The 13,315-nt window shown below is 49.7% G+C and overlaps 1 protein-coding gene across 4 annotated transcripts in view; it reads right to left on the reverse strand.

Annotated features, from left to right (window-relative positions):
• tnc (tenectin) overlaps positions 1-13,315 on the reverse strand; it is a 130,418-nt gene that overhangs the window by 36,456 nt on the left and 80,647 nt on the right. For 3 of the 4 annotated variants that reach the window (XM_089574273.1, XM_089574274.1, XM_089574272.1), the window contains exons 3-4: positions 5,832-5,870; positions 2,653-2,886 (exon numbers count right to left, since the gene is read on the reverse strand). In XM_089574273.1, the coding sequence (XP_089430399.1) occupies positions 2,653-2,886; positions 5,832-5,870 (273 nt within the window). The remainder of the gene's footprint in view (positions 1-2,652; positions 2,887-5,831; positions 5,871-13,315) is intronic. The other variant, XM_089574275.1, reaches the window with a different exon arrangement.

The following is a 13,315-nucleotide window of genomic DNA, read 5'->3' on the forward strand; positions in this document are numbered from 1 at the left end:
CAGGGCAGTGTTCATGCAGAGCGGGGGACTGTGTCTCTCTCATCGTGGTTGGGGTACGAGGTTAACACATGTGCGGGGAAACCGTAAGCTGTGAAAGTGGTCTGTCTCGTGCAAACAGTCAAACTCGGCTGAAGAAACAGAATCATGCCGTGTTACTGTCGACGCATGCACATGCAAGATTGGCGTGGGATACTCGGCCCTTCGTTAAATCGTTCACTCTTTAGTAACCGCGACTATATACACTAAGTATTTCTTGATTACTTCGTACTGAACTTGATGACCAGTACAGGTAGCTAGAGAAAAACAGGAAAAAAATTTTGATTCCAGGCGTCAACCTTGCTGTTCAGTCCTTTCTTGTAACGCATTACTGTAGCCACTACTAACAGTGCGTGCGTACTTTTCATCCCTCCAAAGAAAGGCTTAATAGCCCTGCTGGCAACGCTGCGATATTACTATATATGAAAGCTAAATCAGCTAAGACAGGTTTTGGAATACACATGAATTTTATAAGGGTGTTTCTAACTCTTATCTGTGAACCTTTTAATGCAAGAGTGAAGCTTTTCTTTTTCATTCCTAATTCCTCTGTAGTCATGCATAATCAAGCTCGTCTGCCATTCTTCGCGACCAAGGATCTCATTATCTGTGAATGCTTGATGATGGTGTTTTAGTTAGCGGTCGTTTAGTCTATACTGATAGCTTTGATTTATTACAAACAGGCTCTTAGAACTCCATGCTAAACTGGTTATGACTGTGTCACGCAGCCGCATTGATTTTCTTACTGGTGCTTCTTCAGCCGAGCGAATTTTATTACAGCAGGCAGTTGACATGTGTCACACGTGCAACCAGCGGCACATCAGACCTGTGTGCCGTGCCAGGGAGGTGAACAGTGCACAGATACCAGCTGGTGCCAAAAAAAAGGTGACATCAAAATGCATGCGGTTAGTAACGGGTGCACCGCGGAGGATATAAAGCACGGGTGCACCTCGCTTCGGGGACCACAACGCTTGTAGTTTCGCAATCCAAGTTTACGTTGTCTTAAACATCTGAAATAGTCAAAATTAGTTGACGTTTCCTGACTTGCGCTGAAATTATACGCGGGAACTATAAATTTTCTTTCCTCTTTTTAAATAGTAAGTTGCAGTTAGCAACCATCAATTATACACCGTCATCCTATCCATGTCTTAAACAAATACAGGTAGCCCTCGTTGCAGAAATGTCAACGAGAAAAATTCTGACCTTGGGTACTAAATAGGAGAAAGATATCGTTAATAGCCGTTGAAAAACTAACAAATTCTGATGAAGTGCTTCTTGCTGGTTGGTAAAATCAGGTATAAATTCCTACCACACGGTCACAAGCTGCAGCCGCTGCTGCTTACTGCATCAGTCAACTGATCGCGTCTAATTATAGCAGGGATGTACCCCATGGAGTCACCTGAAGCTTTCACAACTTCACAGCTAGCCTAAAGTAGTATTCTTACGACAAGCCACGCTCTAATACGCGACTGTAGCTCATCCTCATCGCCGGAATGCTACTACAGCGTGCCAGGTCCGTTACCGACCCACAGGGCAAAGCGGCCCGGTGTTGCAAAAGCGTTGTGATCCCGCGAAGCCATCCATCCACGCAAGACACCGCCCAGGACAGGGGAAGACCCAAAAGGTCGGCACAGGTATCGGACCCGGGGTTGATCCGCACAATGACACCAGGGTAGGGTTGTGCTCGGGGTGAGGGATTCATAAAGTGACACCGCAGGCCGCATTACGTCCCTGAGCAGATTGTAGCTGTGCAAAACGCTTCCTTACGATGTCTCTGACTTCCGGAGTTTTACCCGACGATTCTGTCTTGAGTTTACTCGGCTAAACCCAAGGAATGCTGCTGTTGATCAGTATATTGCTGGAATTACGTGTATTAGTCGCAACTTTTCACACCTGTTGTTTAAAATACATGAAAATATTCTCTACTCGCTTTCTAGACGTACATTTGATTATATATTGTCGTCAAGGTTATTAGTAGACAAATTTTAATATGTCGATGGCTTTTTCCTGTTGTGAAACATCACGTGACTAAACCGTCATACACTTCGTATTTTAGTTTGTTTTACGTTAGCTCGTTAGCGTTAACGTTCGCACGCTTTTTGAGAGCTGTGTTGTGTTTTGTAAACATGTACACTGATCACACGCCATATGTTCGTCAACTAATCTTTCGTTTTAATTATTTTTTAACGTTGAAATTCTAAATTAGACCTAAATGCGAAAATGTGGCGCTTAAAATTTTTGTAACAGCAAACGCACCAGGGGCAACAGGCCAAGCGAAGCTTAAAGACAAGTGCCGCCCTCTACCATCCCCCATAATTACTACGACAAAAGGCAGTCTACATCCCTTCACGGTCGCGCCATTAGATGAGCCACAGGGCTTTAACATTCACGCGATCTGCTCAGGGCGCAATGCACACGCAGCAGCAGTTTTCCGCTAGTCCCCTGTAGGTGCGAGGAGGTGCTGGTGACGGTGGGGGGAGGAGGGGAGCAACACAGAAGGAGAAGAATTTGGAGGTTCGTATTTTTTGCCACCGCTCTCCGGGGTTTCGTGCGTGCAAGGGAAGGAGGGTGGGATCCACCTAGGTTAGTCGAAGAAGATACGTGCTTCGTGGTCCGTACCATGCGCCCCCAAAGTGTCTGGCCGCTCGGCGGACGTACCGGCCGGGCAGGAGATGTCGGGGCAACACTCGCCGGGCCGCTTGGTCACCGTGCAGTCGTCGCCCAGCTGCTTGACGTAGGGGCAGACACGCAGGTAGCACATGAGCATGCTGCTCACGCACGTGCAGTTGAGGCACGCCTCGTTCGTCTCGATCTGCTCGCCGTTCTCGTAGTGCTTCAGCATGAAGTAGCAACCTGCGCCAGAGCGTCCGGGACGGCAGGTCATCATCACCCACACCTCGGAGAAACCCACACGATCTATCCATCTCTTTCTATTCTCGTGCTTGCCAGCCCGGGAACAGCTAGAGCTCCTCCAGTTATTTATATCTATCTTTGTCCCAGCCGGTTACGTGAGCGTGAAGCAGTCTCGTCACGTACGCGGCCAGACCAGTTCACCAGAGCTAACCCGCTCATACCTAACTGTATACCTCCGTTACAAGGACGTGTAAGCGATTCGCTTGGAAGCCTCCGTCCATGTCGGTTCGGTGAACCGCGAGCATGGTAAAACCCGGAGCGTTTGTCGAGTCTGTGGCTCGAAGCGTGATCTGTCAACAGATAACATGAGATTTCTTGCATTGTTCGAGCCACTGGAAAGACACTGAAGTTACCACTGGGTTCGCCTCTACCAGAAAAGTGCCACTGGAGACTCGGGCTTGCTATGGCATAGGACGATTACGGCGTGGGACCGCGCGCAGAAACATTGCACTGACGTCACAGGCGTAGCTAATTTAAGTGTGGCATATTCATGACTGGCACTGCATTTCGCCATTACGGCACCTTCATAGCGTGGGAATAGAGTGGGGTCTGCATCCGCTAATCAGCCCGAGGTTATCTCTACCAGTGGAAGCATTCGGACACATCTGTAATTTCCCCGTCTTTTGTCCTCGAGGATTCTACTTTTGCTCAAAGCCGGTTTTCGACTCCTTTCTTGCATTCATTCTTTTTTCTTTGTTCCTGGTTATCTGCTTTTAGCACCTATCGTCGCCCCGCCTCGCTTTCGGTACCTCGCGACTTCAAATCACGAGGGTGAAAAACTTCATCGCATTCCTCGCCCCCATCTGCCTGCCTCCACTAGCGCTAATTGCTCCGAAGACTTTCCAAAAGCCTTTACGCATGCATTTGTGCGAAGCTGTTCATTGTCCACCTTCTACTCCTTTGTGTTACTTTCGTGGCTGTTTCGAACAGAGCCGAGACAAACGGTTGGCTCAGGTCTCTGACGTTTATCCCAAAGTTTACGAGTCCATCCACTCGCGTCGCGGCTTAACGTCAAACGAGTGAAGCTTCGTCCTTCGGCTTTCACGAAGCCGCAAATGAACGAGACTGCGACGTCGTTGCTTCCTTTCTTTCTTCTCACTCTCCTTAAACTCGCCGCCGCCAGTGAGAGGTTTTGTGAAGCTTCAAAGACCTGTCAAGATGGGAACAATGGCCAGCAAAATTAATTAGGCACAGCAGCCGGTCGCGCTAGTGACTGATCAAGCAGAGCTGCGACGGCGCCATCTGACGACGCGCGTTCCCTCTTGGGGCATTGTTTGGGGGGCCGCACACCTGTCGTCGCATGTTCAGAAAGTCGCAGCGGCGCTCACTATATATACGACTTACAAGCCATACGTGCGTCGCTTAACCCATAAAGCGCTGGCTCCCAGCAGCCGATAGAGTTCCTGTATATACAGGAACTCTAGCAGCCGAGGGCTTGCCAAATCATATGGCAGAAGGGAGGTTCAGCGTCGAATGTATGAGTAATGAGGAGGTCTTGCCAGTTCATCCTCATTTGTGAATCTCCTTGTTGGTTTATCTTCAGGCTCTGCTACTTTCTATAAGCAGCTGAGTTTTCTTCTCTTGGTTTGTTGCGACAAACAGAAATTGCTTTGTCGCTCTAAAATGTGTAATCAAGGAAATAGAAAACTTCACACTGAATATTTTCAATGTTTTCGTCAGGAAGTTGCGCATAAAAACGTTTTCTTCTTGACTGGAACTGCTCCTTTGCAAGCAGTATCAGCCAACATTCAGCTGAAGGCCGGTTATGTTTTGCCCAAATTTCATTTCAAAACTTTTGCAATGGTTCGTTCAATGGGGATCTAAGTTTGGAGTGCAAAACATCAGTGCGTTCATTTGCCTCCGGCAGGCTAATAATTATTTAAGTAAACCTCTGCCTGACCGATCCAATCAATGAGAAATAAGCAAAGCGGCTAGCTGTGGATACAGTGTGCATAATCATCCACTGGATTTATCACTGAATTCGCCACCTAATTTGGCGCTCCAACCTCCCTAGTATCCTCAGCAGCTTCATACACTTTTGAAGTAGGATGATTTCTTATAATTCTAGGCTTGATCTCTGTCTTCAGTTTGTGATATTCAGCGTTTCCTTAAAAGGCTAGAAGCAAGTTTTGCGACTGACTATGCTCTAAGGTTGATCACTGCAAGTTACTAATATACTATCTGCAATTTCTCGCAAACGAGTGACAGGTAGATCTAGCTCACAAAAATAATTACAGAGTAGATACAACAAAATAAAATGAAGAACCGTCAAATAAAGTGTTGCCGAAACAACTGTATATTTCAACCAATTTACTACAATGCCCAGAAGTCAGTGCAATGTAGGCGTTTTTATAGACCTCAGTTGGAAGCGCACTCGCACAAAGAAACAGAAGAAGTTGCATCCCCAGTAAAACCGGCCGATTTTACTTTCTCAAGAAAAGCTTTGTTTGTGACCACCGCGGTAATGGTCGCTCTGGTTACACGCGGCAACCGAGACCCGCCTGTCTTTTGCTGCCTTCGACCGGCCCACAGTAATCCAACCGCTATCGACGACGAAAGCACGTTTGTGGGAAGGTGATAGCTCGCATCAGGTTGGGTTATTTACCAAGAAGGCCGTTAAGCGTGGAGAAAGCGGTTGAAGTGCGGCGCACAGAGTCTTGAGTGCCTTCACGTTCGCAAATGATGAGATCAGGTCCCTCAATAAGCATAAACCGCTCCCGGCTGGTGATACAAGTTCCTCATGCATATTTCGCAACTACCTCTATACGCCGACGACAGAAAACGCCGGCAGCGATATAATGTTAGCTTTTGTTTGTCTCGATTCCTAGAGGGTACTTGCATGTCGTTTCTAGATATCTGGCATAGGTATACAAGTCATCACTTACCCCTATCACGTGGAGACCGGACTTCTGATGAAAGAGGAGCTGAAATGAAAAGAAAAAATACTCTGGTAAGCATCCAATTTTTAAACATCGATTTTCCATTTCCAGAACGAAGATCACAATGATGCCGTTTGCGCGAGATTCTATTACGTAACAGAGAAGGTGGAATTCAGCGCATTCTGTACACTCACTCACTCACTCACTCACTCACTCACTCACTCACTCACTCACTCACTCACTCACTCACTCACTCACTCACTCACTCACTCACTCACTCACTCACTCACTCACTCACTCACTCACTCACTCACTCACTCATCTACCTGCTATCAAAACTAAACGACTCTGGTCAACATACCAGTCCATAGACAAGAATAAAACCGCCTCTAGACCTGCACAGTGCATGCTGCTTCGAGTTTCTTCTTAAGCTTATCTCCCGTGCAAAGTGCTTGATGCAACGTACGCAACCTTTCGTGCATTCCGGCTTTCAACTCTGCCGATTCGTTTCAACGAGGGATCTCGGTAACAATAGTCGCACAAAGCGATGTTATTCAAAGCAGGCAGCTTTGTCCTAGAAGCGCGTGCTAGCTGGAACAGCCTCACGATTTGTCGATCTGCAGATCAACAAATCACGGAGCTCGCCTACACAAATCAACCGTCCCCCGCAGAGCCAGTTTTCTTCTTCGCTTTCTAAGAAGGGCGTTAGCCTGCGTGTCCACGTTAACAAAGAAGTCTCCGCACGCAGAGGCTTAGTTTGCTGCCCCAACTCGAGCAGAGATCAGGCCGATCGAATCTCCTTGCGCGCTTGTCTGTAAGCCTATAGGCATTCCTTCAGCTGCGCCCGTTTGAGCCCAAGCGCGTGCAGGCGGGCAGGCCTGCATGTCTGAGAGCGCCCAGTACAAGGACGGCCAAGTTGTCAGACACAACTATAGGAAGAAAGAGAAAGAAAGAAATTCAAGGAACCGCGAGGTGATGCCGCGAAACTTCACACGCGATGCCCCCTTTCACTCGTCTCGTTTGATCTTCTAAATAAGGCTCATTACCGGGAGGGGAAAGGGGGGGGGGGGGGGGGCTAGTGTGTGAGCACGCGTGTGCACACAGCATATACATACAACAGCGTACCCAGCGGAGCCCTGCGTCCGGCCGTTGTTTGAGTGGACAAAAGAAAATAAAGCGACTGCGTCAGACGGCGGGGATGTTCCAGGAGGGTGGGGTGGAAGGAGGTAGGAGGAGGTGGAGACGACGGAGGCTGACGGAGGAGACGCGCCAAGCGCCTCCCCACGCTCCGCGTGCTCCTCGAGCTGACAGGCTGCTGAGGGGAAAATTGCTCCCTTCTGAAAAATCCCTGCTCTCGAACAGTGGACGCTGATAGATCTTGGTGGCGGCGGCGGTGTTTCGCGAGACGCGGCGAGCGGCACCTTGGCGGTAAAGTGCCCCGCCGCCGTCGACGTCGTCGGCCGAGCAGCCCAGACTTGCCCGGGTTGTTGAACCCTTCCCACCTCGTCCCTGCAGCACGCCTGCTGGCGCGGTGCGCGCGAGTCCGGCGTCGTCACCACAGGTGGCGCACGTGAGCACCCTCAGAGCGCGGTGATATCTAAAGGCTTATGGTGAAAACGATGCTCCAGCATACAAGACAATCGCTTCTGATTTCTTATATTAGGGAACCAGTTTGAACGTGGCATGAAGACGGAGGGTGTATTGTGTCCAGCGGTGTGCTATGTCTTTCTGCCCGTTCCTCCATTCGCTTCCCTTTCCCTCTTCGTCGTCGTCAAGAACTCTTTAAGAGGGGGGAGGGAGGGGGGGGGGGGTCGGCTGGAGAGGCGGGAGAATAGGATGAAATGCTGTGCCAATTTTGATATAAAGCTCAGAGATGGTTTAGCTCCTTGTCTTTATACCATCTTCTGAACTCCATTATCACATTCGCGCTCCCTTAAATGCAGCATCATTTTTTTCATTTGTGTCAAGGTAAAACATGCATGCAAGCAGAGGAATCGGAGGCACGGTATTGATGAAGCATGACAGCCGCAGGTCCTAAAACTTCGTGTCTGTACCTAACAGCACATGGGCTTCCCACAGCCCTACCACCATGGATCACCCTCAAACCATGTCTTATATAAGATTCGCTGGCTGTACTAAGCAACATCAACAGTTCCGAAAAGACCGCTAGTCAGATTCGTCTGCGCACGACACCACAGTTGGAAAACTCATCACGCTGCTTGAGTAGTAGAAACCAAAAGAAAAAAGAAAGGCGTCTGAAAGGTGTTCCGGTCAAGTGTCACGCCGTCTTCATACAGCGTCAGAACATGGCGACGGCCCTCGAGGCTTTCTCGAATGAAAACTGTGTATACGTACAGTCGGCGGCACCCGCATGGTTGGTGGCGCGCGGGCACGCGGGCGTTCGGCTGCACGCGCAGCAATTTTCACAGCGACTTCTCGGCGCTCGCTAAGTGCGCCCAGGGAGAGAAGGAGTGGTAGAGGAGAGAGAGGCTAGGGCGCCGAGCTGCGGCAGGTTGCTCGTTTTGGTCCACTGCGTCCTCGCTGGGGCCACACGCGCCCGGAATGTGCGCTACCAATGTCTTCGTGCCTCCAAGCAGCAGGAGCACGCGTCTGCTCGCGCGCGAGCGGCCTTCCCTTCCCGCTTCCTCCTCCTCGCGTTGCTCGGCGCCTGCCGCATAGCAGTGCAGCAGCGATGGGAGGGGAAGTGTTGCTCTCGGTCTTCTTCTTGTCTTCGCTCTCGGAGGTCACTGTCGAGGACGGAAGAAGAAAGCGTTCGGCCCCGGCCTGTTTACGGGCCGACCGTAATAACCTGCTGCTTCCCTCCTGCCTGCCCGCTCGCGCTGTTTGCCTGCTCGCTCTCTCACGCACGGGGAAGATGGGCGCCGCTCGCTGCCGCTTCCGGGAGAGAAAAGAAGAGGGTGGCGCAGGAGGAGAAGGATAAGAAAAGAAAACAATGGCGGAATTGAGGCGAGAGACAAAGAGGCACGCGGCGTGTCGTGCGCGGACTGCGTGCTTCTGTGTACTTGTGTGCGCTCGTGTTTAAGGGTGAAATGGAGGAAAACGGAGGAATGCGAACGTAGTACTCTTTGAAGTGCGACGACGGCATAAGGTTCAGAATCCAGCTTGGAGAGCCCTCAATGGCGAATGAAAAAGGAGTGACCATTTTGTTTTTCACCTGGTCATTTGCGTTGGTTACAAATGCCACTTATGCTGTGTTTGGTATCCGAGGTATTCTCGTGACGGTACGGGTGCCATTTTGTGGTACAGTTGGCCACCTGCATTGGTTACAAATGCCACTCGTTCTGTGTTCGGCACCAGCTTTTGATGAAAGTAAACACGAGTGTTTTAATTATATAGTGCCCACAATGCACACAGTTCGCGGTTAAACTGACTCATTTTTTAGTTTATTAAATATTTGGCTTTTGTGACAGCGTTGCACGCAAGAACAGCAGCGTTGCATAGTGGAATGAGATTGAAATAGGATAAGTGAACGCACAGAAAACCTTGGGTTCCTTCTGTGCGCGCCGAACTTGTCTTCACACGACCTCTAGGAAGCTGACCAGACGCTGGGATTCGTGACGAAAAGATAGAATCTGAGCCCCAGGCCCCACATTCTCACGTGGGCCTTTTTAGAGACCCGCCGACCTTAGCAAGGCTCGCGCACCCTTCACGCAATTATACGAAGGTGCGTGACCGCACTATGCAACCGACCTGCGAGCAGCCAGCCCGCCATGCAGAGATGCCGCAAGTCGATTTCTCTTTCTCAACGCACGCGGCGGATTCAATTTCGCTCCAGCCTGTCGGGCCGATTTCCGGCTGTGCCTTATGCGGTGTGCACATGAGGTGAGTCACTATAAAGAACGAAGGAAAGCATGAGAAACACTTTTTCGCATCCGCGATATAAATCTTCGGCGCGGTCGTCGCTGGGTCCCGCCAGCGTTCAGCAAACCACGCAATTCGCGCGAGGCGGCGGCGGCGACTACGCGGCGGGGAGGATGCGGTCAGCGCCGAGTTGCGCAAAGGCGGTTAACACATTCAGATTATGCGCGCGAACCGCGCAGATAACGGCCGCGATAGACCCAGGCCCCGACATAGCCGCTCTCGCACGATGCGCGGTCCATTGTGCATGCTGGGCGCGTCTGTATACGGCGCGATTCTCCTCTGAACAAGCCGCCGTGGTCAGCGGGTGTTTTTGTTTTGGCTCCTTCAAACTCGAGCCAAGTGCGCACTTTGGGGGACCTCACGCAGAGAGGACCGAGGATAGACGCTGGTAAGAAAGAGAGGGTGGATAAGCAGGAGCAAGGAAATGTACGGAAGGGAAGTGAATAAAAGAAAAGGACGGTAGAGATGTGCAACCTGTGAGCACCATACAGAGGGTGGCGGAGAGTATGTGGAAAACTAATCTGCGGTTAATTGAAAACAAAGCGAAAGCCCACTTGTCTAAGCGCATACCCTCCCCCCCCCCCCCCCTTCCTCCTTCTTTTTTTTTTCATCCGCCTTTCTTCTTGCTTCTTGAACATGCGGAGCGTGACCGGAATGGAATCCACGCCACGGAGCACGTGGAGGTATCCGGGACTCCGGAGACGCGATCGTGTCGCTCGCCAATCGGAAGCATCTTCGGCGTAAATATCGGAGATCTAGCGGAGATCCGAGCCAGGATAAGCGCGGGACTTTGCCAAGTGTCTATCTGCTCAACCTACGCTTGTATGGGCATGCCTGCGGTGAATTCGAGACCACGCGATGTATATAACCATCCGATGGACACCGTCACGCGGAAACTTCGACTTTCTTCTCTAGAGATAATCGAGGGGGAAGTGAGCGTCCTAGCAGAGGCAGGTTGGAATGTGTGTCAATCTACAAAGCAAACGATTCCTCAACTTGCCTCTACACAGAAAGGCCACGGTGAATTACTAGCCCGATGCAATCGCTACCACGCGACATCTGGCCCAGGCTTGGACGACAGTTGCAAGGCAGGCATTTCTTGCTCGCGTAAGCCACACATTACAATTCGTGTGACATGCCACTTCCGACTGATAGGATCTTGCTATTTCCAGCAACCAACTGTAGGAGGCTGCCGAGCGTATTTACAACCTGTCAATTTCGACGCTGATAATTCGATGGTGAAGTCACTCGTGGTCTACTCAACTTTGCTCGCTTATATGCGTACGCTGTGCCGTGTAACCGGTGTCCGAGTGAAAGGGAAGCACACTGTGGGAACATGTCGCATTCAATTAAATTTATTGCCAAGGAGGGTCGTTTTTCAGGAGGTGAAGTTAGGCAGTACTTATCGTCAACCAAGGATGCGAATAAAGCAACAAACGGTAGGATATCGGGCGACTGAAGCTGAAGCTTAGTTTTAGTGGCCACTTATAAAAAGCAGTCGCATTCGTACCTTGTCGGTCATTGTTTGTGTCGCTTAAGTGGCAGGTGCAAGAATATTAGCCACACTGAAGTAGTTATAAAACATTTCAGCGAAAGATGCCAAACACTGGGGGCAGACTGCTTCTTCTGAACAATGTTGACGCAGCGCACCCGCAATCGTTAGCGTCCGAAATTGTCTCCGAGGAGTGTCAGCTCTTCTTGCTACTAAATCTTGTTTTCTAACCGCGGATAATAGCATAGCACATGTTTGCAGCCTGCAGTTTGGTTCTGAATGACATAACCTCATCATCCTCCTCCCCAACCCTTCCAAAAATTTCTGTAGACAGTCTATGGACTGTCTACAGAAAACCTGTAGACAGTCTATGGACTGTCTACAGGTTTTTGTTTATAAAGTCTATAGACAAATCCTAGCAACTACTTCATAGGGAATGCGGATCCTATAGGAAGTTTATAGGAAATCTGTAGATTTCTGGCCGTACACTTTTAGCAGAATTTTTTCTATAAACAGGTTATAGACTATGAATACACAAAACGAAATATCTATAGGAAGTGAATGGAGTCTATAAGAAGTCTATAGGCAGTATATAGACCAATTTTATAAGAGAGTCGCTACAATTTTCTTCTTATGTGTTTTAATTAACAACACTCCTTCACTCGCAAGCTCCAAGGGCGACAGCGCCTGTGCTGCAACCTCTAAACAAATCGCACCATCGGCAGTGGGCAAAAATATTGGCGACAGGCAGCAAGTGAAGTAAAAACCTGCCAGACAGTTAAAGCCCTTTATTGTTGAGGGCGCCTTTATCGCTCCCGAAGAGCGGAAGCGGCCAAGCGAGAGCCTCCAAAGCATCTCGCTTCCTCATGCCTCTCTCGCGTCCTGTTGAAAGCAGCTGTCGGCGGCAGCAGCAGCACCGCGTCGGAGGCACCGCGACCACTCCTGCTGGAGTCCGAAGAAAATGGCTCGGCCATTTCGTATGTGCGTTCGTGCAAAAGGCAGCGAGCGAGAGACGTTCCTTCACGCAACGTTTCACCCTGCCTTCTTGCCTGCCTTTTGTGGCGATTGGCTTTTAGACGCATTCCTTCACTTTCGATTGCATCATACGCGCACTGACGCCCAGGAGCAGTTCTTAGCTCCGCTTCTTTCTTCTGACTTTTGGGCCGCTGTTTCGTCTATTCTGTTCCCTTCTTCGGCGGAGGTCCTTGAACCGTTCAAGTCATCGCCTAGGCAGATGACCGAACCATCGCCCAGCGGTGTCGTTTGCACGGATCACGAGCCGACGGGAGAACCAACGAGAAAGCAGTGGCTCACGCGAGGTGGGAAAGGGCGACCGAAGGAGCGGTGTTCGAGAGGCGGAGATGGAGAGCGAAGGAGCGGCGCTCGAAAGCGCACAAGGCGCATCTCTTTTTTTTTTTTTTTCGATGCGCCTCTGGCCGTTGATTGAAAGGAGCGAACTGGAAACGGCACGCGCAATGACACCGGGCAGGGCATAGGCGAGATGCGTCGCGGTGCTCATCCCTGGGCTGCCGTGATGCGATTGCATGCTGGGCTCGGCTTGCACGTTGGGCAGGTTTCGTCAGTCGAAGAATGGGCCGGGCCGAAACGAGAGGCCCTGTGCGAGCACCGGACAGAAGCGAAGAACCGCCGATTATTAGAACATTGTTAGAACGCTGAGAAAGAAGGAAAGAAAGAAAGGAAGAAAGAAAGAAAGAGAGAAGGAAAGAAGGAAGGAAGGAAAGGAGGAAAGAAAGAAGGAAAGGAGGAAAGAAAGAAGTAAGGAAAGGAAGAAAGAAAGAGAGAAAGAAGGAAAGGAGGAAAGAAAGAAGAAAGGAAAGGAAGAAAGAAAGAGAGAAAGAAAGAAAGAAAGAAAGAAAGAAAGAAAGAAAGAAAGAAAGAAAGAAGGAAAGGAGGAAAGAAAGAAGAAAGGAAAGGAAGAAAGAAAGAAAGAAAGAAGGAAAGGAGGAAAGAAAGAAGAAAGGAAAGGAAGAAAGAAAGAGAGAAAGAAAGAAAGAAAGAAAGAAAGAAAGAAAGAAAGAAAGAAAGAAAGAAAGAAAGAAAGAAAGAAAGAAAGAAAGAAAGAAAGAAAGAAAGAAAGAAAGAAAGAAAGAAAGAA

Source organism: Amblyomma mixtum, chromosome 2 (genome assembly GCF_055824585.1).
Source record: "Amblyomma mixtum isolate Tamu chromosome 2, ASM5582458v1, whole genome shotgun sequence".
NCBI classification, from domain to species: domain Eukaryota; kingdom Metazoa; phylum Arthropoda; class Arachnida; order Ixodida; family Ixodidae; genus Amblyomma; species Amblyomma mixtum.